General features: G+C 45.6%; 1 protein-coding gene and 1 long non-coding RNA gene across 2 annotated transcripts; one reads left to right on the top strand and one right to left on the bottom strand.

Moving 5' to 3' along the window:
- On the bottom strand, positions 1 to 15832 carry CCN3 (cellular communication network factor 3). Its single transcript, XM_081012750.1, has 5 exons — positions 15695 to 15832; positions 15338 to 15563; positions 9752 to 10003; positions 3946 to 4154; positions 1 to 2771 (listed from the first exon to the last, which is right to left on the bottom strand). Exons 1-5 carry the CDS (start codon positions 15815 to 15817, stop codon positions 2490 to 2492), a joined length of 1092 nt encoding a protein of 363 aa, XP_080868876.1. The 5' UTR covers positions 15818 to 15832; the 3' UTR covers positions 1 to 2489.
- Positions 11331 to 23073, top strand: LOC308480951. Its single transcript, XR_013988347.1, has 4 exons — positions 11331 to 13581; positions 19769 to 19849; positions 20677 to 20822; positions 22717 to 23073. It is a non-coding gene; the product is annotated as an uncharacterized lncRNA (long non-coding RNA).
- Positions 23074 to 23806: the final 733 nt, after the last annotated feature.

Genomic DNA, 23806 nt, shown 5'->3' on the forward strand with positions numbered 1-23806 from the left:
TAAATTTATTGTTCTATTTATTGAAAATGACATTAATATATATATCTAAAAACACACTCTTTCTCCCAACCCCTTTACAAAACAGCTCACCAGTGACTTCAGTTCCATCAGCTGTGTTAAAACATTCCCCCTCCCTCTTTAAAAATTTGCCCCTCCTCACTTGAGCCCAAGCAAGTAATGGGGTCTGTGATGGTTTGGCAGGGAGCGCAAAGCCAGCCCAGCTTCTACATCCTGATATAAAAGACTGCACTTCAACCACTGAGCATCTTTTGAGCTGAATAACAGCAGACAGACTTACGGATGCGTCACAGCACTCTCCTAATCATACGTTTATAGCTTCAGTATTGTTTGAACATTTACAGACGGCTTAGATTGTATGGCATACACTTATGTTTGCATTGCTGTTTCCATAAAACGTGGAACTACTTTTTTTTATGAAAGGTGGACCAGGAGATTTACAAGGTTTGCTTTCTCACCTAGCAAGCGGGTCAGTCCACATCCTTCAGAGCAGGACGCAAACAGTCCAGTCTAAACTTAAAGTGGGGAACTGTACAAAAATGGGTCATTTGCCATCCAGAGGCCCGTTGAAATATTCTGTACTGGGGCTCCACAATGTACATGCTTCATAAGTAGACCAACCTTTGGATGCTCATGTGAATTAGCTCCTAACATCACCTTTACCTCCACACAATTCGATTTCAGCTAGCTAACTAGCCCAGCACACATTTCAGTTACAACTTCTGTCCTGTTGCAATCTACTTTTTAAGTATTAGAAGCTTTTTCTTTTGTCAGGACACTCTGAAACCCCCGCAGGAACCAGTTCATAAGTTGAGACCAACAGGAGAAAGAAAAAGAGACACTAATCTTCCTTTGAATACAAGTACCCAGTGCTAGTCTAACCGTGAAGTGGCATAACAGCAGTCAGGGCCTGCTTGTGACATTTTGGCACCTGAGGCAACCCCCCAAAATGGCACCCTGCTCATCACTAGGGAAGAAGGGGTCAGTGAAGATCTACATCAGGAATGAGGAGGGGAGCGGAGATTGGCATTGGGATTTCCTCTGTGAACCCTGCTGCCTGAAGCAGTCGCCTCACCTTACCTCATGTGTGGGCCGGCCCTGACATCCGTGGTCCAGAATCTCCCACTCCTGGCCATATTACCAGCTGCTCCAGGGCAGGGGCGCCCCCTTGGCAACGTCATACACCAGCAGAAGAAGGTGAGTTGGTAGCAGACTGGGAGGCAGGGACGTACGAAGTGGGGGGTGGAGGGGGTGGGCCACCCTGGGTGCCACTCAGGGGGTGACAAGATGGCCCCTGCCTTCCACCAGCTGTAGAGCGGCCGATGGCACACACAGTCCATATAGGCGCTGCTTGCGTGCTGTCCATACAGGCTCCTGCACATGGGACTCCATATGGGCTGCCACACATGTGCAGTCCGTACGGGATGCCATTTGTGTGACAGCCTGTACGGACGCCATGCAAGAGGCAGCCCGTATGGAGTGCGCATGGCATCCTGTATGATCACCACACATGCACAGTATGTATAGGATGCCACACATGCGCAGTACGTATGGGCTGCTGCACATGTGCACTCCGGTCGCTGTGCAAGCACCAGCCCATACAGCCATGGAGCATGAGTGGCAGCCCGTGCGGCCGCCGCACATGCACACTCTGTACGGGATGCCACACATGCACACATGGGCTGCCCCACCCCGGGTGCCGGAGAGGGTTCCTCCGCCATTGCTGGGAGGAGGCAAAGAGAAAGTTTGTGTGCACCAGCTGCAGCTGGAGCAGAAAAAGGATGAGCTGGTTCAAGGGGCAAGTGCTTTGCAAGGAAGAGGAAATAATAATAGGAAGGCATGTTTTCGCCTGCTGCAACTTTGATTGGGAAAAAATACGTTCCTCCTTAAAAACTGGCTGTAGAAGGACTCACGTGCCTAACTTGGGTTTTGTATCAGCATTAAGATCCTTGGCCCATCACTCTGCAAGAAACAAGCTGTGCTCAACTCCTGGCTGCAGTTATCGGGGCGACAATAAGGCCAGTGCTCATCCAAGCATCTTGGCCCATGAATTTTGCAAACAGTTTGTTCAGCAAGAAGAACGTAGAAACATGACCACAGGCAAGCAAATACATGAAGCTGAGGAACAAGAAGTTTTAGTGCTTGCAGAGGTTCTAAGAAACCCTTATACTAATAAAAGAAACCCATGTTGAGCTGTTACATTTCTCCCCCAGGGACTAATATTACAATGGGGTGGCAATGCTTGAAGAAAGATTTCAGGGAACTCCACAGGAACTGAACTGGGTCATTTACGGAACCAGATGGAAATCGCATTGCATCTTAAAAGTACTTTTCCTTTCCCAAAAGAAAAAAGAGACACCCAGCAGGGTAATATTGTTCGCTGCTGATTTCCACGCTTCGCTTTTAAGGAAATTTTAACATATTAAATATTCTCCCCCTTTTGGAAATCGTCATCAGTTTTGTGTTTTCAATCAGCCCGCTCGGCGGAGCTTTCTATAGAAAGTGTTGTTATCCTGAGGACAGTTGCCATGGCAAACACAGTTCGTGACGGACATCACAGGGTGCCTGATGATGTTGCCTTCAGGACAGCGGAAATCCACGTGGATGGTTTTCGTGGCCCGGGGGGTGCAACAGCGTCCGTCACTGCAAATGCCACAATAACGGGGTTTATACAGGTGGATGCTGGTGCAGTTGTCGTACTTCAAGTGGACAGGTGTCGGAGACTTCTTGGTGCGGACGCACCTCTTCCCCTTCTAATAGGGAGAAGAAGACATGACACAACAGACATGCAAAAGTGAATAGTGACCTAGCACCGCCATGTCTGAAAGAAGCTTTGAGGGAGTGAAGCAGCGTCTCCATCCCCATCGTTCAGCCTGGACACTGAGGTCCACCTCCGAGGGCCTTCTGGCGGTTCCCTCACTGCAAGGTTACAGGGAACCAGGCAGAGGGCCTTCTCGGTAGTGGTGCCCGCCCTGTGGAACGCCCTCCCATCAGATGTCAAGAAAATAAACAACTACAGTCATTCCTCGGGTTGAATGTGCTTCAGGATGAGCGTGTTCAAGTTGCGCTCCGCGGCAACCCGGAAGTAACGGAGCGTGCTACTTCTGGATTTTGCCACTTGCGCATGCGCAGAAGCACCGATACGTGACCCACGCACGTGCAGACATGGGTTACGTTTGCTTTTAGATGCGAACGGGGCTCCAGAACGGATTCCGTTCGCATCTAGAGGTACCACTGTATCTGACTTTTAGGAGAAATGTGAAGGCAGCCCTGTTTAGAGAAGTTTTTAATGTTTGATGTTTTATTGTGTTTTAAATATTCTGTCGGGAGCCGCCCAGAGTGGCTGGGGAAACCTAGCCAGATGAGCAGGGTATAAATATTATTATTATTATTATTATTATTATTATTATTATTATTATTATTAGACTACCAACAGCAATGAGGTAAAATCAAGGATCACCTTGCTCTAGGCATGCAATGAGCATTAGAAGCAAAAAAAAAAAAAAAAAAGTACTTATTTCACTAAATGCCCCTGCTTGATTGGCTGTGAGGGGAGAAGAGGCAGGCAAAATCGACTTTGAACAGATCTGCCACTAGCAACACCTTGGGAGGAAAGGCCTCGTTTTTGAGAAAGGCAACAGACAGCTCCTTTGAGACAGGAATGTTGTGCTCCTGCTTTCTAGACTGAAATTAGTAAGGCTACAATGGTGCGGCTTGAAGCAGAAATGATGCTTGAAGCTCGGGTGAAAGGTGGTATATAAATTTAATAAATAATAATAATGATATTACTAAGGGTCTCAGGAAAGGATGCCCACCTTTCTTCCCTCCAAAGCCAGTGTTTTATGGTGCTTGCCTTCTGGGAGAAGTAGCTAGTGCAAAAGGACCATGCAGCGGGCTGGCTGCACGCAGCGAGAGTCTGATCCGTACCTTATCCGGCAGGCGAGCGCTTTCGCAAGGCCGCACCTCACAGAGCCTGGTCTGCTTCACCATCTCGCACGCTGCATTCTTGTTGGTGACCCGAGTGGAGAAGCCCGTTCCGCAGCTCGTGGAGCACGCACTCCACTCTGTCGTCTGCTCAATGCAGTTGGAACTCAAATCGGATGCGTCGATCCCAAGGGTGGCTTCTTGTCTGTACGCTAAAGGGCAGGTGGTGGTTAAAAAAACAAACAAACCTGGGTTACTGTCAGGCTTCAGGGAATTGGCTTCCTCCTCCATGGTGAAGGGCAGGAAATAAATTGAATATTACACTGGGCAACAATTTTTTACTTTTTGAATGTTGTCTAGATTTCTACAATTGATTTAGGGTATTTTTGCCCTGCCGAATCAGGAAATGGCATCCGTTTCTCTCCATCAGGTCAGGTTTTTGTGCTATGTTGATATGAAAAAAATCAGATCTTGTGACAAAATCGATTACATTTTTGTGGCATTATCAGCTGATTTTTCTCAACAGATATCATCCTAAATATGTTTTTAAGAGGAAAAAATGTTTTTCCAACAACATATATTGATCACCTGATAGAAACATTGATTACTGTAAACTTAATGGTGGGCATTGATAAAGGTAAGTACACGTAAATTGCATGTTGCTTCACCATTTTTCAAACTTCAGGGCTTGAACTTCCATTTCTTGGAACTCCTGGAATGCTCAGCGGCAGGGAGGTCTCTCTTCAGAGTCCAACAGTAGTCAGCCATCATGACTGCGTCCCAGCGACCCTGATACCTGGTCTCCATCTCTTTCATGTCCTGATGGAATCTCTCCCCCTGCTCGTCACTCACTGAACCCAGTTTCTCAGGAAACCAGTCCATATGTGAAAATAGGTAGTGCATCTTGACGCTCATGTTGCAGCCCAGGTTTCTGAAAGCAGTCAGCATGTTGTTGACAAGTTCTGCATAGTTTCTGGCCTTATTGTTGCCAAGAAAGTTCTTCACTACCAGAACAAATGCCTTCCACGCTTCCAGTTCCACTTTGTTCATTGAGTTTCCGAACTCTGGATCTCTGATTAGCTGACGGATCTGAGGACCGTCAAAGATGCCAGCTTTCAACTTCTCCATGGTCAGTCCTGGAAAAGCCTGGCACAAGTAAGTGAAGCAGTCACCATCCTTGTCCAGAGCCTTGGTGAACTGCTTGATTAAGCCAAGCTTGATGTGCAGCGGTGGGAAGAGTATTCTGTCTCTGTCCACCAGAGGGTCGTTGATGACGTTCCTTTCTTTGCAAGGCACCAATTCCTCCCGCACAGGCCAGTCCTTCTTCGTGTAATGCTGAGCACGGTCCCTACTATCCCACATGCACAGAAAACATGGGTACTTGGTGAAGCCAGACTGTTGTCCCAACAAAAAGTTCACCATCTTCAGGTCAACACAAATAAACCACTTATGCTGATCATAACCAATTTTCTCCAGCACATACTTCACTGCTTCATAGTTCTCCTTCAGTGTAGTCGAGTGAGCCAGGGGTATAGAGGCAAACTGGTTGCCGTTGTGTAGCAGAACACATTTCAGTGATTGCTTGCTGCTGTCAATAAAAAGTCTCCAATCTTTGGGTTCGTACTGTGGCACTCCAAGCTTGAGCAGAAGCTGCGCAATATCTGCACAGTACACCAAGTCCTTCTCTTCCGAGAAAAAACGGAGGTACTCTTGATGCCTGTTGCGGAAGAAGCTGATGCGAGCACTGTCAGAGAGGAGGTTTTTTTCCTTCAATCTGAATGCCAACAGTTTGGCAGAGTCCTTTGACAAGCTGAAGTCGCGAACTAGATCATTCAACTCCTTTTGGGAAAATGGATGTGGAGCATCATCTTGAAGAACCACTTCTTCTTCTTCATGTCCTTCAACACTGGAGGCATCTTCGTCACTAATGTCAGGAAGTTCTCCGAAGATAGGCACTGGAATTTCATCACAATGAGCTACAGGACAACGTGCTGATTGAAGATCAGGATACTTGAGGCTGCTCCAGTTCTTTCTGTTGATCCCAGTCACATCAACAGCGCAGAAGTAGCAGTCAGTGACATGGTTTGTCGGCTCCCTCCAAACCATGGGAATTCCAAAGTTCAGACTCCTCTTGCCATTGGTCCACCCACGTAGAGTCTCGGTACATGCCTTGCACACCATGTGTGGCGCCCAAGCTTTATCCTGGTCACCAAGTTTAATACCAAAATAACTTTATGCTTTGCCGCACCAATTTATGGAAGATTTCGAGGTTTTATGACTTCAAACTGATCCCTTTTCGACATAATCACCCAGAACTATCGGACCTGAATACTTCGTCATTAAAATAATCATTTCCAAGCAAAACAATTATTCAACATGGCATTTTACCCCCACCAACTTCTCCTAAAATGCTCCACACAAGCGTACATTTGAACAAAAACGTAAAAAAACTACATTTGGCCATAGCTCAAAAACGTGACCTGATTCAGCAAAACCAATGTGATTTTTGGATTCAGCACATCAGATTCGTCCTAAATCAACTGAAAAAACGCAGACAACAAATTTGTTGTTGACCAGTGTTATTAATCATTTACATTAATAGTGGTGAAATATACTCGGAGTCGAGTGTGGATTTCATGCTCTTTATTCAGCTCATAGTAGTGAGGAATGGAATTTCCCCCGAAATGTCTGCTTTATATACATTATTTACACAATGGGCCACACGTGATTTACTACGAAACTAATGAAGCTTATGCTTTAAGGCCCTAATCTGGAGCGGCCCGAGATGCAACTCTGGTCCATGTTGCTTTAAAAAAAAAAGGGTCTAGTAGACCCAATTTGAGTCACGTGACTTAAACTGATTATCTTCTTGTTGTGTATATTTCAACAATCCCGGAGTTTGAGTCAGTAGCACAGATTGTGTAAAGTGTTGCAGTAGGTTGACTAATGTCATTCCCCTGCCTTTTAAACAGAGATCAAGAAGAATAACAAGGAGTTTAGGGAAGTACTTGTGTGGACACCGAAAACATAAACTCCCGGAAAAATTGTGGCAGACGATCTGTCGTGAAACAACCGCATTGAAGGTGATAACAGTGGTTAACCCAGATCATTGCTGGTTGTGAAGGTGGACCCCATAACAGCTCAGGCTTCAAGGCCCCCCAAATGTAGGTCCACCATGGAGGAGTGGAGGTACACCTCTCAGCTTAACCCACATCACAAGGTTGGCGCATAGCTGTCAATGTTTCCCTTTTTTAAAGGGAAATTCCCTTATACCGAATAGGATTCCTTGCAAGAAAAGGGAAAAGTTGACAGCTATGGGTTGGTGCAAGGGGAGAGTGTGCGTCGGAGGTGGGGAGAAAAGGCCCATGCATTTCAGCTCCTTGGAGGAAAAGGTAGGAATAAAATAAACAGTTATCTCCACCTTCTGCATCTGTTTTTGTCAGGGCAACTACGCATGATGCTCACCTTTCAGCTTAGCCAGCCATATCTGCTGTGTAAACTTCCATCATGGGATTTCAGCTATGCTTGTTTATGGTTTGTCCAAACGTAATAGAACTTGATTTCTTTATGTCTAGGGCCATAAAGTAATTCCACTAAATAAAATTATTACTTGCCAATTTTTAAAACCCACGCACACTTATATAGGCAAACTCTTGCCCAATGATGAGAAAGGACTTCCAGAGGGTTTATTACACTGTCCCACTGACATCATGGCATGCTCTTTAAGCTGTAAAAAATGTAAACATTACTAAGGTTTTATGGGCAGGGGAATCAAGAGATAGGAAACCAACTGGATGTGACAACCGTGAGAAGTGACCTTGAGAAGGCTATGATGCCATAAGGCTTTTAAAAAGACACATTTGGACTTATGGCCTCCTTAAGGAGTCTGAGAAAGTTTTGTGTAAAGCTTTTTTGCTCCTCTGAAACCAATATAAAAGTATGTTTCCTCATTCTCCTGTACGTAGCGTGGTGTCCAAAAACACCATAGCCTCCCAGACCGACTTCTGAAAGCACAGGAGGATGTTTACTAAGTTATAAGGTACCTTACTCCATGGGGCAAGAGAACAGAGCCTGTTATCTGCATAAGCAGCAGAGTGAAGTGGTAGAATCGACAGTGCCACTTCGAATTACAGATGGGGAAAACCGAATGCTCACCTAAACTGACTCCTCCATGTAACACCATTTAACACCGGTCCTAAAGGATCTTCACTGGCTCCCAGTGCATTTCTGAGCACAATTCAAAGTGTTGGTGCTGACCTTGAAAGCCCTAAACGGCCGTGGCCCTGTATGCCTGAAGGAGCATCTCCACCCCCATTGTTCAGCCTGGACACTGAGGTCCTCCTCTGAGGATATTCTGCTAGTTCCCTCACTGCAAGAAGCGAAGTTACAGGGAACCAGGCAGAGGGCCTTCTTAGTAGTGGCTCCTGCCCTGTGGAACGTCCTCCTATCAGATGTCAAGGAAATAAACAACTATCTGACTTTTAGAAGACATCCGAAGGCAGCCCTGTATCGGGAAGCTTTTAATGTCTGTTGCTTTATTATTTTTTTATACATTCTGCAAGCCACCCAGAGTGGCTGGGGAAACCCAGCCAGCTGGGCGGGATATAAATAATAAAATTATTATTATTAAATTATTATTAAGCAGAACACCAGGGGGGGATAAGGCTGGAATTTCTCCAAGGTGGGGAGCACTGTAATAGCAAGCGTAAGAGTGGCCCAATTGATGTGGGATGCCTTGCCAGGCACCGGGCCCCAACATTGTACTGTTTTAGGCAGATGGGAAAGATGCAGCTGTTTCAAAACTGCCTGCAGCAGATTATTTTTCTGGTTTGTTCTGATAACTTTTCTCCCGATGATTGCTGGAGCAACCCAGTCAGATGGGCGGGATACAAGAAATTTATTATTACCATTGTCATTGTTATTGCAGTATTGTGGTTTTCATCTTTTAATTGGTTTTCTACTTCATGGGTGAGTTTGGAATGGGGGGTTAGTATATTTAAGATTGATGTGACATCCTGGTTCATCGGCTGCCCTTTGAGTTGATTTTGGAAAACTAGGAAAGAAACATTTCAAAGAAAACACCTTCTGTTAAGTTGAACCAGATGAACCAGAGAGCCAGTGTGGTGTAGTGGTTAAGAGCGGTAGTCTCGTAATCTGGGGAACTGAGTTTGCGTCTCTGCTCCTCCACATGCAGCTGCTGGGTGACCTTGGGCTAGTCACACTTCTCTGAAGTCTCTCAGCCCCACTCACCTCACAGAGTGTTTGTTGTGGGGGAGGAAGGGAAAGGAGAATGTTAGCCGCTTTGAGACTCCTTAAAAGGGAGTGAAAGGCGGGATATCAAATCCAAACTCTTCTAAGTTAAAAAGGTAAAGGACTCCTGACAGTTAAGTCCAGTCGCAGACAACTCTGGGGTTGCAGCGCTCATCTCGCTTTACAGGCCGAGGGAGCCGGCGTTTGTCCACAGACAGTTTTTCCGGGTCATGTGGCTAGCATGACTAAGCCACTTCTGGCACAACGGAACACCAAAACCAGATGAGCACACAGAAACGCCGTTTACCTTCCCGCCAGAGTGGTACTTATTTATCTACTTGCACTTTTGGGCGTGCTTTCAAACTGCTAGGTTGACAGGAGCTGGGACTGAGCAACGGGAGCTCACCCCGTCGTGGGGATTCGAACCACCGACCTTCTGATCGGCAAGCCCAAGAGCCTCAGTGGTTTAGACCACAGCACCACCCGCATCCCTTCTGTTAAGTTAGGCCATTGCAAAAGAACCCAGAAGAACTAGCTTTCGAACTCCCAGATGGCTCACCTGCCATTGCAAATCCTCCAACGTCCACATCTGCTTTGGGGTCGCATGACCACTGCTCACAGCACTCCTTGGGGACCTCGATTTTCCTTGGGAAGGGGCAGTCGGGTCCAGGAAGCAGCAAGTCGAGGCTGCAGAGGGGTATGCAGCTGATCTGCCCATCTTGGCAAGTACAGTGGTATTTGCAGCTCGGCTGGAACGTCTCGCCACTCCGGTAAATAATCCCACCGAACACGCAGTTGTCTCCTTCGAGGTCTGAAGCAAAGAAGGGAAACATTCCAGCTGCGTGAAGACCTAGCACACACCAGAGCATGCATATAGCTATGAAAGCAAACCCTGTGACACAGAGAGTCAGAAAAGAGTTTGTTTGGAAGGCTCGCAGGTCAACTACGGCAGACCTAGGTCTTCTCCAGCTGTGGGTGCAATGTGGTGATGTGGGTAGAATGCCAGACTAAGACCTGAGAGACCAGGGTTCAAATCCCCACTCAGATGTGAAGCAGTTTGGGTGACCTTGGACAAGTTGCTGTCTTATTTTTACAGTGAACCTGTGAGGTAGGGTTAGTCTAAAATGGAGACTAGGAAAACCACGTATGCCACCTTGAGTTCCTTGGAAGAAAGGTGGGATATAGCTCAAATGAATAAATTCTTATTTGCATTCTTGGGAGTTTCAAAGCATTTTCATACAAGAGATCTTAAAGTTTGCTCTTTGAGATCTTCATAGGGGCTGCAGTGTGTGTGTGTGTGTGTGTGTGTGTGTGTGTGTGTGTATGATTTATACGCCACTTTTTATCTTCAGAATCTCCCAAATGGAGTCTCCAGCTGTTTTTGGACTACAGATCCCATCATCCCTGACCACTGGTCCTGCTAGCTAAGGATGATGGGATTGTAGTCCAAAAACAGCTGGAGACCCAAGTTTGGGAAACCCCGCAAGCAGCACAGAACAGAATAAACTAGGGGTTCCCCAAATTGTGGTCCATGGAGCTTCATTTATGTGCTTTGTGGCTGAAGACAGGAGATGGTGCGTGCATCTGTTGTATTAAATATTCATATTGATTTTAATTTTATTTTTCATTATGGTAATGCAGGAAATATAGCACATAATAAAAAAGCAATTAAAAGGAGATTTAAAAAATAATATCACATCTAACAATGAGCACTGCAATTGCTACAACAGGCAGAAAAATCATTAAATGGTTTGCCAAGACCTCCAGCAATTTCCTAGAGGTATGAGAGAGAGAAAAGTCTGAGGACCCCTAGAATTTGATACAAAACATCTCTTGGATGGGGAGGGGGCACCAAAGGGATTCTGGTACAAGTGTAATGTTAAAGCCACTCTCTGGAGTTCCAGCTGCCAGGTTTATGGGTACTATTTATTTACATATAAATTATTTCCACCCCTCTTTTTAGCTACAAGGACTTGCAGATGATTTTTTTAAAAAGCAGCCCCTGCCCTCAGGGACTTGTGATCAAAAGGAAAAGCGAATGAGGAGGGAGAAGGGGGGGAAAGCAAACTCAAGACACCCAACCTTAAAATTACAAAAATATTCTCATGACAAAGTTGGAAACTGTTCAGGGAAAGAAGAAGTAGTGTTTGGATTTGATATCCCGCTTTATCACTACCCAAAGGAGTCTCAAAGCGGCTAACAATCTCCTTTCCATTCCTCCCCCACAACAAACACTCTGTGAGGTGAGTGGGACTGAGAGACTTCAACGAAGTGTGACTAGCCCAAGGTCACCCAGCAGCTGCATGTGGAGGAGTGGGGAATCGAACCTGGTTCACCAGATTGTGAGTCCACCGCTCTTAACCACTACACCACACTGGCTCTCCAGTAGTGGCCCTGCTTCCTTTCTGTTCTACTTCCGGATCCCAACGAAATGGCTACTGCGAGGCGATCACTGAACAAAATCTCTAAAGACGTCTGGTTCCCCAGCAGAACTGATGGAATAGCATTCTTCCCTTCTCTCCTCTGTGCAACCTTAGGGCAAATATTCCTATCCAAGAAGTCTTCTGCCAGGCAGTACCTGTTCCTCAGGGTGGGGCAACACATACAAGCTGGAAGGAATGCAATTCCCTTCTCATGTTTAGATAGCAAGACAGCTAAGAGATTGATTTCTTTTCTAAATTCTGCATCATCTCTTGCAAACATGAAAACATGAGAGCAAACCATCGCCTATGAGCATGTTCTCTGTCTTTGGTAACAAACACAACCAAAATGTTCCCAAAATTAGACTGGTCATGTAACCAAATGGTTCCAGAGATGGTTTCAAGCCAGGTCGTTTTCTGATGCTGTTCCTTCCATTAAATGTCCTGCACTAAGTAGTATAACACTTTCTTTACCAAAGCATTTGAAATAAGAAAACCAATCCAACTCAGAAGCAGCTCTGCAAAATCAAGAAATCTGCATTTCCCTCCTAATTTGAGTTCAGTACAGATTTTAAGTATGCAATCAGTTTAGTTTTGTTTTTTTTAAAAAAATGAAATAAAATCCCTAAAATATGGCCCGGTTCACACAACTCTAAAACAGGGTTCATTATATTATGAGTTAGCATTATTTGTGAACGTTTGTCAGGATATAGCTTGCTTACTGCAAGTAAACCATGTCCTGAAGCCATGGTTTGTTATTATTGACTTAGAAACCTTGGTTTGTTTGGCCTCCCCATTCCAGATGCTCATCAAGATACAAAGGCATGTACACTTGGAAAGCAAGCCCAACTTTTTTTGGGGGTGGGGATCCATGGTTTGTCTGATCATCTGTGGGACAACTCATGGTTTACTTGTGGTTTGTTAAACAAGCCACAGTTTAGTGTTATCTGTGAACCAGGCCAATACCTTCAAATATCTGTATTATTTCATCTGTGGTTATTCAGAATCCCTTCCCCATTGCTCCTTTTTATTCCTTTCAGTTCCTTGTTTTTCCCAGGATCTCCTTATCCTTTACACCCTCTGATGTGCCATTGCTTCTGCCTCCATCCCCAGCGAACGCCAAGTTTTGAAGTTAAGGCTGCTAACTAGACTCATGTGTGCCTCCCTAGTTAGTAGAGTTCCAGTTGCAGATTGAAGCGTTTTTGCATGAAATTCTTGATCTCCAGATTGGAAACTGGGTCAACATTCCTCAAAACATGCAGCAAATACATGTTACAAACACAAGATACATTCCAGAGTTGTGAAGTCATCAAGTATTTGGAGCTGGGAAGGAATCTAGATTACGCACTGGGATGTCCACATCTGACTAGATCCTGCTCAGTTAAGGCATATCATACAAAGCTCAGCTGTGGACGCTTTTAAGTGGTATTAACGGAACCCATCAAGCCATCCCTGTGTGGCAAAATGGGGAAAGGAAGCCTTAGCAGGAAGTTGTTCTACTTTAAGAAGAAGAAAGATATAGGTTCTTGCACCAGCCTCCCAAGTAGTTGTACACAAACCACGCTCAGCTCCAGCCCCCATCTGACCATAAGGACGGCTGCTTCAAGACTAGATAGATAGATTACACGTATTCTACAGCTCCTCCAAGCAGCTCAGAGTGGCACTAATGACCACACCAGTGCCCATTATGACTGGTAGGGTGGCAGGTAAGGAGGCCCACAGTAGGTGGCGCCAGAGCAAATGACAGACAGAACCAGCTGATTCTACTTTTGTCCCCAGCTGCCTCCTCTTTGCTGAGATCTACAAGGGCAACACTGAGATTAAAGAGGAAGTGGACAGCCAGGTTGTTGGTAGGGAGGCAGGAAAGTGGGGGTTGCCTGAGGTTGGTGGGGCAGAGTCCCATCCCACTTTCAGACCAGCCTCCACTGCTCCCCATCCATTCCATCCTCCTGAGTACTCTACAAGGCAGGTAAGGTAAGCCCAAGTTCACCAGGTGAACTTCTAAAGGGGGTCAAGGATTTGAATCTGGGTCTCCCTAACAAGGCACTCTGCAAATGCCAAGTGTTGCTGTTAACGTTATAAATTGTTCACCACTAAGCGCCTGTCTCCTTTGGCACCTGGTCACACCATTCGTTACACAAATACACCTTCCCTCATTAATGAGAGGAGATATGAGATCCATCCATCTTCAAAGATCTCAAGGGCTGTCACATGGAAGATGGAGCAAGCTTCTTTTCTCCTGCTCCGGAGGGTAGGATTTGAATCGAGGGCTTCAACTTACAAGAAAGGAAATTCCAACTAAACATCAGGAAGAACTTTCTGAAGGTAAGAGATGTTAGACAGGGGGCAGTCTCCCACGGAAGGTTGTGGACTCTCCTTCCTTGGAGAATCCTCCAGAAAAACAATCTCTCAAAGGACCTGTTGATGGCATTTTACCATTGTACTGTTGAGAGTGTATTAACTTATGGTCTCTGTGTGTGGTTTGGGAGCTGTACGGTCAGGGAAAAAACAATGCTGTCCATTGTTGTAAAGACTGATCCCACCTTGGATCAAATCTATGCTTCCAGGTGCCATAAGAAAGCTGCAGAGATAGTGCAGGATAGTGCACACCCCGGAAATGATCTCTTTCAGCTTCTGCCTTCTGGAAGAAGATACAGGGTTATAAAGACTAGGACTAGCCATCTGAGAAACAGTTTTTATCCAAATGTGATTTTGGTTTTTAAGGTAGTCTCTGTGGGAGTATATTGTATTTAATTATGGGGTGTCAGAGTTTTTAGGGGGTTAACCAGGCTGGGATAGCAGGCTTGTTGGTTTTTGAATGTCTATTGTAGGTTTTTTTTTCAATTTCGTTGTTCTGTATGGGACAATGACAATAAAGATTATCATATCATAAAAGCAGATGTTGGATGACCATCTGCCATGGATGCTTTAGCTGAGATTCCTTCATTGCAGGGGGTTGGACTAGATGACTCTTGGGGTCCCTTCCAATTCTACCATTCTATGATCTTCTACCATCAGAGGAAGGCAGAAAGCCCAGGTTTCATTCCCTGCCATCTCCAGGCAGGATTTGGGAGAGAACCCTATCTGAGAGCCACTGCCAGTCAGGGAAGACCATACAGCACCAATGGTCCTAGAATCAGAACTGTAGAGCTGGAAGGGACCCCATGGTCATCTAGTCCAACCCCAGGCCGCTACACCATCATTTTAGAAATTAAGTAGTGATGTATGGAAGTGAGAGCTGGACCATAAAGAAGGCTGATCGCAGAAGAATTGATGCTTTTGAATTATGGTGCTGGAGGAGACTCTTGAGAGTCCCATGGACTGCAAGAAGATGAAACCTATCCATTCTTAAGGAAATCAGCCCTGAGTGCTCACTGGAAGACCAGATCCTGAAGCTGAGGCTCCAATACTTTGGCCACCTCATGAGAAGAGAAGACTCCCTGGAAAAGACCCTGATGTTGGGAAAGATGGAGGGCACAAGGAGAAGGGGACGACAGAGGACGAGATGGTTGGACAGTGTTCTCGAAGCTACCAGCATGAGTTTGACCAAACTGCGGGAGGCAGTGGAAGACAGAAGTGCCTGGCATGCTCTGGTCCATGGAGTCACGAAGAGTCGGACACGACTAAACGACTAAACAACAACAACAACAACAGTGGGGGAAGAACAGAGAGAGATCGAGGGCGGGAGGAGGACCTGTCCCCCACCCCAAAAACCTGCCACTTACCCACGCAGACCCCCAAGCCAGCCTCGCTCCCTGCGTCCCGGTGACAGTGGAGGGCGCTGCTCTCATCGCAGGGCATCAGCCGCGAGCAGCTCTCCCCGCGCTGCCGAGCGCACGTCGGGCAACACGAGCAGCCGTCTAGCAACGTCGGTACGCCGGGGGCGCAAGCGGGCGGCTCGGCGGGGCAATCGCACGGCAGCCGGCACTCGGGCTCCTCGTGGCCGCGCACCTGGAAGGGAGGGGCGGGGAAGGAGAGAGATACAAGCACCGTCAGCAAAGGCCCTTCGTCCCGCGGGTCGCACGTCGAGCGAGCGGAGGGACTGCGCTGCTGCTGCGCGCAAGCAAGCAAGCCGCATTCACCTTGCACAGGAGGAGGAGGAAGAAGAGGAAGGGGAGGAAGGCGTGGCGCAGGGCGATCCTGACTCCCCGCGACGGCGCCGCGCACTCCGGCTCCGCGCTGCGCTCCGCATCCCCCATCGCCATGGATGCGCATCGCCACACGCGCGCATCCGTCGGGGCAGGTTATATACAGCGCCTCGGCGCTCCTCGCCCTGCCATTGGACGGTGCCGGGGCGACTTGAGTCCAATCCCAGGTCTTGGTGTCAAGTTCGGGGGAGAGGAGGGGCGGGAGGTGATCAGTAAATGATCAGCAGAGGTTCTGCTCTCCCGTGTAACTGTGGAAACGCGCGTGGTACCTGGGATCAGGGAATCGACGCCTCTAATTTTTCGAAAGGGAACTCGTCCTTTCTTAGGGAAGGGGGAGGCGGCGGAGTAGTTCCTGAAAACTAAAGTGAAAGTACACTGTGGCTAAGACGTTGGGTTTGAAGATCTGGGAAATCCAGAGGATGGGAGATGTTCCTGCTTGGTTAATAAAATGGCCAAGCTGATCTACACACTGTTGGCCCAAGAGGGGAAAGGAAAAACATACAACCAGAAAATAATAATAATTTATTATTTATACCCTGCCCATCTGGCTGGGCTTCCCCAGCCACTCTGGGCAGCTCCCGACAGAATATTAAAACACAATAAAGCACCAAACATTAAAAACTTCCCTAAACAGAGCTGCCTTCAAATGTCTTCTAAAAGTCAGATAGTTGTTTATTTCCTTGACATCTGATGGGAGGGCATTCCACAGGGCGGGTGCCACTACGGAGAAGGCCCTCTGCCTGGTTCCTTGTAACCTCACTCCTTGCAGTGAGGGAGCCGCCAGAAGGCCCTTGGAGCTGGACCTCAGTGTCTGGGCTGAACAATGGGGGTGGAGACGCTCCTTCAGGTATACTGGGCCGAGGCCGTTTAGGGCTTTAAAGGTCTGCACCAACACTTTGAATTGTGCTCGGAAACGTACTGGGAGCTAATGTAGGTCTTTCAGGACTGGTGTTATGTGGTCTCGGCGGCCACTCCAGAAAACCCCCAAACGGCACAGAAATGGCAGTCCTTGCAAACTCCACCGGTGCCAACCCTTCAGGAATCGAGCTCACAAGGGAGCCAAGGAACTTAGAATGGCAGGAGATTCTCCCAACAAGGGATGGGTAAATCTGTCAAGTTAAAGGCTTCTCTCGCTTTCTCATTTTTTCCAACGTAAATTTCAGTTCTCCACAATTCCACATCAGTTTGGGGATTTTCTCCTTTCAAAGGTCCTCGTGAAAACCCTTCAGCATTTTTGCATGACTTTCTCCGCAAATACGTAACTTTGTATGCAGTCTTGCCTAATGAACACATTTTTTTACAAAGCAGTATAATGCATGTTTGTTTGTTATTTCCACCAATATATGCACATGGCCTCTGCATCACCCCACACAAAACAGAGCAGGTCTTTTGCAATCTGTGACTGTATTGGAACTGTTTTTAAGATTTTTTGTTTGTTTTATAATTTGGTTGTTTGTGTTAGAGTGATGTTGGAATGAAAATAAGTGGTTTCCAGCTGTACAGGATAAAGTTATAGATAGATCAAGATTAAAGATTAGGATTAAAGAAGTTTAAGGAAATGGAAATTTGGTATTTAAGAGGTAAAATTTTAATGTTGTATTACAGTAAGATTAAAGATTAGGGTTAAAGGAATCTAAGGAAATGGAAATTTGGCACTTAAGAGGTAAAATTTTGATGTTATATTATATTAAGATTAAAGACTGGGATTAAAAAAGTGGAAAAGAAATTGCTGGACAAACAATTTGGACTGGAATACAAAAGAGGGAGGTATGAGGAAGTCCAGAAAATAAGTAAATTTAAAAACGGAAATGAAAAAGTGATGTTGTTTTTAATTGTTCTGTTGTTTTTTCTGCTTTTTTGTGTGTGTGTTTTTCTTCTTTTTTTGGATTATGTATTGTGTATTTGTGTATTTCTTTTTTATGTCTTTTTGTCTAACTTTTTATTGAAACCTTAATAAAAATCATTTTTTTTAAAAAAAATATAATTTGGTTGTTTGCTGCCCTGAGATCCTTTGGGCGGAAGAGTAGGATAGAAATCTAATAAACAAATGTTAACATGCAAAATGATGCCCCAATCCACCAGCCCCAGAGCACAGCTAGCAATGACCAAATTCCTCTATGCTCCTCGCGCTCCTAGATATATATCATATTTAATGCACCATGCAATTTCCCCCAGGCTTTGAAGTTGCAATTTAAATCCTGCTGACTGTTTTGTGGGGGCGTTTTTTCATAGCTTATTTGGTTTCATGTTTTGCTTTGTAATTGTTTAAGCCTTTTGGTAAACCACTCCGACTGAAAGGAAGCATAAAAGTCTTCTAACAAATGAAACACTTGTTCAATATTGAGCTTAAGTGGATTCACATGTAATAATTAAGAAGAAAATGTTTGTGGACAGTAGGACTGAACTAGAATTATCCATTCATTTCACACACACACACACACACACACACACACACACACCTTCTTTCCTACAATAGTCCAAGATATCTTGTGGGCTTTCATAATGGTTCCAAAACCACAAAACAAAACAGTAGGTCTCCCTGAAATTTCTCAGAACATAATTTTCTATCTCCTCTCTCTCTCTCTCTCTCTCTCTCTCTCTCTCTCTCTTTCTTTCTTTGAAAATCTCCATTCTGGGAGGTGCTGTTGAAGTGCTGGAGACTTCTAGTCTTTCCCTGGAGAATATTAAATGAATGTTGTTGTTTAGTCGTGTCCGACTCTTTGTGACCCCATGGACCAGAGCACGCCAGGCACTCTTGTCTTCCACTGCCTCCCGCAGTTTGGTCAAACTCATGCTGGTAGTTATGAGAACACTGTCCAACCATCTCACCCTCTGTCATCCCCTTCTCCTTGTGCCCTCCATCTTTCCCACCATCAGGGTCTTTTCCAGGGAGTCTTCTCTTCTCATGAGGTGGCCAAAGTATTGGAGCCTCAGCTTCAGGATTTGTCCTTCCAGTGAGCACTCAGGGCTGATTTCCTTAAGAATGGATAGGTTTGATCTTCCATGATTAGGTTTACCTAATTTCACCCTCCATGAATTTTGGGTCCTGTTTTAATCTTGTTTCAGTTTATTTTAATATTGTCTTTGGAAGCAGTGGGGATGGCCCCTAATCCTTCCTGTTCTCCCCTTTAACACAAGCCTTCCTTCATCTACCAGTAGGAATTAAAAATGGAGTTTCGTTCAGCATTAAGTGATCCAAGATTTGAAAGAGAATTTTCTGAAGGAAACAGTTGGAGAATTTTACCTCTCCCCACCAACAATATTCAGCAAAATGCCTCTCTGCTCCCTATGCACATACAGTTGGGCCACCCACCAATAGCATGTTCTACTACCTTTTTCACTAGTACAAGAATTAAGTGTTCTGCAGGGGGGGGGTCCCCCCACTCTCCTCACCCTTTGCATGCCCCACACCCTCCCCAAAATCTGCTCCAGTTGGTTGGGGGAAACCCCAGAACAGATTTAGCAGGTCAAGAGGGGAATAACATTCCATCTTGCAAGAGGGTAATTCTCTTGCTGACATAGCCCTAGCCCTAGCACTACGGTGAATAAAACCCAAGAAGAATTTTGCAAGGCCATTTCTCTCAGCACGGAAACAAAAACCCAAACAGCTCTTCCACAGCCATTTTCTGTTGAGCAGAACTAGTGAATGGCGCCAGGACTGCTAATCACAAGAAGTATTCCCTCCCCCCCTTTAAAAACGGCCTTTTCTTAAAAGATTCCTCTTTGAGAAGAGGTGGAAATCACGCATCAGTCATTTGTGAGATTCCTGGCAATGGGAATCGAGATTCCAAGCCACAGCGTTGCCTTACCCAACCTAAACCCAATCTAGATCCAGAAGTGAATATTTGCTTCCTTGACCTGCCTCCATCCATAACACATCTGAGCTAGTGGTGATAGTTCTGAATCAAGCCGTGCCAAAGGATTAGAGAGCAAAATCTCTCTAGCCTGTCTTAGGAAATAAATATCTCGCACGCTGTAATTTATTGCTGGTCTAAATATGTGTTTCAGCACTTTTCAAGCTTTCTCGTCCTCATATTCTAAGAGGAAGAGGTGAAGGTGGACCCATATTCCAAAATGCCACAATATCAGGTATAAATCAGCATTTTAAAAGAGCTCTCTTGGTTCAGACAATAAATCAATTTATCCCAGGGATGGGGAACCTGCAGCTCTCCAGATGTTGCTGGACTACAGCTCTCCCCAATCCTGACCATCCTGACCGTGCTGGCGGCAGCAGGTGAGACCTATAGTCCATTAACATCTGGAGGGCCATAGGTTCTCCATCCCTGATTTAGTCTAGGGCTATGTTTCCAGTAGACACCAGCCAGATGCTTTTGGAAAGCTTGTAAACAAAGCAAGAAGACCAACAGCCCTCCTTTGTTGTTTGTCCCGGTATCAGGTATTTAGAGATATACTGCCTCATAACATGGAGGTTTTGTTGAGCTATATCATCACATAGCAAACGTAGTTCTTCAGCTGCTCAAATGGCACCATCCATGCATATCAGAAGGGTAGGAGGAGCACCAAGTTTTGCAGAAGTAGAAGCAATATTTAAGGGCGGAAATGCTAAACTGGGGGTGATGACTGAGCATGCTCAGTGGGCACAAAATGCTGGCTGGTTATTGTAGAGCAGGGTGGGAAACTGGGGGTGGGAAAGGGCATAGCTGGCTGGCTAGAACCCTGACAGGAGAATTCAAGGCGGCAGCATTTTGTTGTAGGTCCCACTTGAGATGGTTTGTAGTGTGGGGAATATGCAGTCAAATCTAACAGTGCGCATTCATGCTAGTTAGTATGTGAAGGGGTTAAGACCCACAGAGTTCTAAATTACTAGAGTAGACTCTATGATGTCACATCCCCTCTTCTTCAAGGAGGGAGGAAGTATTATTTCTTCCCCCCCCTCTCTCTCCTTCAAACTAAAGAAGCTGAGCAGACTTCATGAGGCAGAAGCTCCTGTGCCCAGACTCCATGGTTGAAGATATCTTTTGCATTTTGCAACCAAGAATACCTTGCCTGTGTTGTTTCTGCTGTAGCATTGGTGAATGCATGAGTGAGACCTTTGAGTACTGTGAGTAAAGCATTTTAACTTACTAAACATTGTGGTCTATTCACTCCAAGAGGGGTAGAGTTGAGGGAGCACATTTTAAGCACTTAATACTGAGACATTTAAAGGCCTAACAACCTATATTTTCTGCACTTTGCACACGCTGCATAGATCTGTGTTCTAAACTCCTCTGGGGGGCTGTCTTGGCTAAAGAGTGAGTCAAGGTCCACACTTTAAAAATAAAATCAGGCAGCCAACCGTTTTTTCTTTGCCGTTCCCCACACATGTGGGAGTTCAGGATTAATTGGAATCCCCCCGTTATTTCCCAACATAATGTAGACACGTCTTCACACATCACATTATTAAGCTATAGAATTCGTTCCCCTAGAAGGCTGTGGCAGTCACCAATTTAGATGGCTTTAAAAGAGGATTGGGTGAATTTGTGGAGAAGAGGGCTATTCATGGCTACTTGAAGCCACTGCTCAAAGCCATTGTGCTTGGATCTTGTTTAGCCTGGTCCAGCAGGTTCTTTTTATGTTCTTATAAGTCAACTCAGGGGCTCATCTTCCAGCATCATAACTTTTGGAAAATGAGCATCATTTTAGGATGCTAGACAGCATCCTAAAAAGCAGAGACATCACCTTGTCAACAAAGATCAACAAAGGTCAACAAAAACCGTAGTTAAAGCTATGGTTTTCCCAGTAGTGAGGTATGGAAGTGAGAGCTGGACCATAAAGAAGGCTGATCGCCGAAGAATTGATGCTTTTGAATTATGGTGCTGGAGGAGACTCTTGAGAGCCCCATGGACCGCAAGAAGATCAAACCTCTCCATTCTGAAGGAAATCAGCCCTGAGTGCTCACTGGAAGGACAGATCGTGAAGCTGAGGCTCCAATACTTTGGCCACCTCATGAGAAGAGAAGACTCCTTGGAAAAGACCCTGATGTTGGGAAAGATGGAGGGCACAAGGAGAAGGGGATGACAGAGGACTAGATGGTTGGACAGTGTTCTCAAAGCTACCAGCATGAGTTTGACCAAACTGCGGGAGGCAGTGGAAAACAGGAGTGCCTGGCGTGCTCTGGTCCATGGGGTCACGAAGAGTCGGACACAACTAAACGACTAAGCAACAACAACAATTCAACTCAAATCATTGCACAGAAAACTAGCAAAGGGGTAGATTCCAGCCAAGCTAGCCCCCCGATGTTCTAAATGGAGGGAAGTGGTACAGTCCAGGTACTGTGGTACAGTCAGCTTGGTAGAATCACAGTGAGAGCAAGTTGTTGCTTGTATCTTTGCAAGTTGTTAGTATTTGCTAGGGGTGGAAAGGGAAGTTGAGTTGTGCTCAGAGGAAAATTGCAGGGGCCGAGGAGGGGAGGAGATGCTTCTAATTCAGAAAGAATGTTGTTTCATATTGGTAGTTTACAGGTTCAGTTGCGTTTGGAACTTGACCATCCCCGCCTCCAGTCCCCAAACTCTCACAGCAATAATAATAATAAAATAAATGCTGTGATTTACAAGGGAAAAAAGTCTCCTTGGCTGCCTCTTCTGTAAAAGTTTTTTTTACTACCCTTGTTGACCATAAACCAGAACTATGTGGCCAACCAAATGATGGTTTTGGCCCAACAATTTTTTTTTTCAGGACAAAAAAAGAGAGAAAAGAAATAGCGTGGAATTGTCTTGGCTTTAGAAAAAGAAGAAGAGAAAAGGAGTTTCGCTGGAATGTTATTGCCATGCCAAGATCAATAGGTCTCTTTATAAATAGCTCTGTGCAAATGTATGCCTTTGATGCCTATTTCAGTTGAATTTAGAATACTTAATGTGGAATTTGCCTACAGATGTTTAATGCTATGGGTTACATATAGACTATGATGTCTTGTTGTGCTTTCAAACATATTTCACACAAATTCTCCTTCTTTCCAGGGGGAGAATTATGACTGCAAAACCCAGCTCCATTGGCTCACAGCTGGGATCAGTAGCTTCTTGACTCCTCCTAGCCCTTCCCATCCTGGCTACATAAGAAGTGGGAGGTGAGCTAGCAAGGCCCACTCCCTTACCAGTTGAGGGCAACTGCAATTTGGCCACATCTCTTAGAACAGCCTCCATCAATGGCTGCATCTGTGGGACAGGTGAGACATCAAAGCACCCTCCATCAGCCTGGCCTATGAGCCAACTGTCCCTTGGCTCCTCTCCTCTCCTCCCAGAGCTGGCTGTCATCTCAGTAACCAAACCAACCGTTCGTTATAACGACAGCTTCATGGAACGTAAGAATTGATATCTGAATTTGCTGGTTTCCTATATTAGATTGTAATAATATACTATTATTCCTTTGTAAAGAACATCTTAGGTGTCCTTCCAGATACACACACACAGTGGTACCTCGGGTTACAGACGCTTCAGGTTATAGACAAATAGTACCTTGGGTTAAGAACTTTGCTTCAGGATGAGAACAGAAATCATGTGGTGGCGGCGGTGCAGCGGCTGCAGGAGGTCCCATTAGCTAAAGTGGTACCTCAGGTTAAGAACAGTTTCAGGTTAAGAACAGACCTCCGGAACGAATTAAGTTCATAACCAGATGTATCACTGTATATTGCACATTCGTGATTATTTGTTGTAATGAAGGTACAGTGGTACCTCAGGTTACAGACACCTTGGGTTACAAACACTTCAGGTTACAGACTCTGCTAACCCAGAAGTAGTACCTCGTGTTAAGAACTTGCCCCAGGATGAGAACAGAAATTGTGCGGTGGCAGCAGGAGGCCCCGTTAGCTAAAGTGGTACCTCAGGTTAAAAACAGTTTCAGGTTAAGAACAGACCTCCAGAATGAATTAAGTTTGTAACCAGAGGTACCACTGTATTGGGGAAGTTGGATGTGATCCCACTTTCAATACTGGTTTCCTTGCCAAACTTTCAGGGTGGCCATACCGCTTCATTTCCAATTGGTGCATCTCCCGTAACATCCTGCTAAAACCCTGTAACTCTCTTTACCACAAATATTCTGGGGTGCTTTGTT

This window comes from Podarcis pityusensis, assembly GCF_964106645.2.
Source record: "Podarcis pityusensis genome assembly, chromosome: 7".
Classification (NCBI taxonomy): domain Eukaryota; kingdom Metazoa; phylum Chordata; class Lepidosauria; order Squamata; family Lacertidae; genus Podarcis; species Podarcis pityusensis.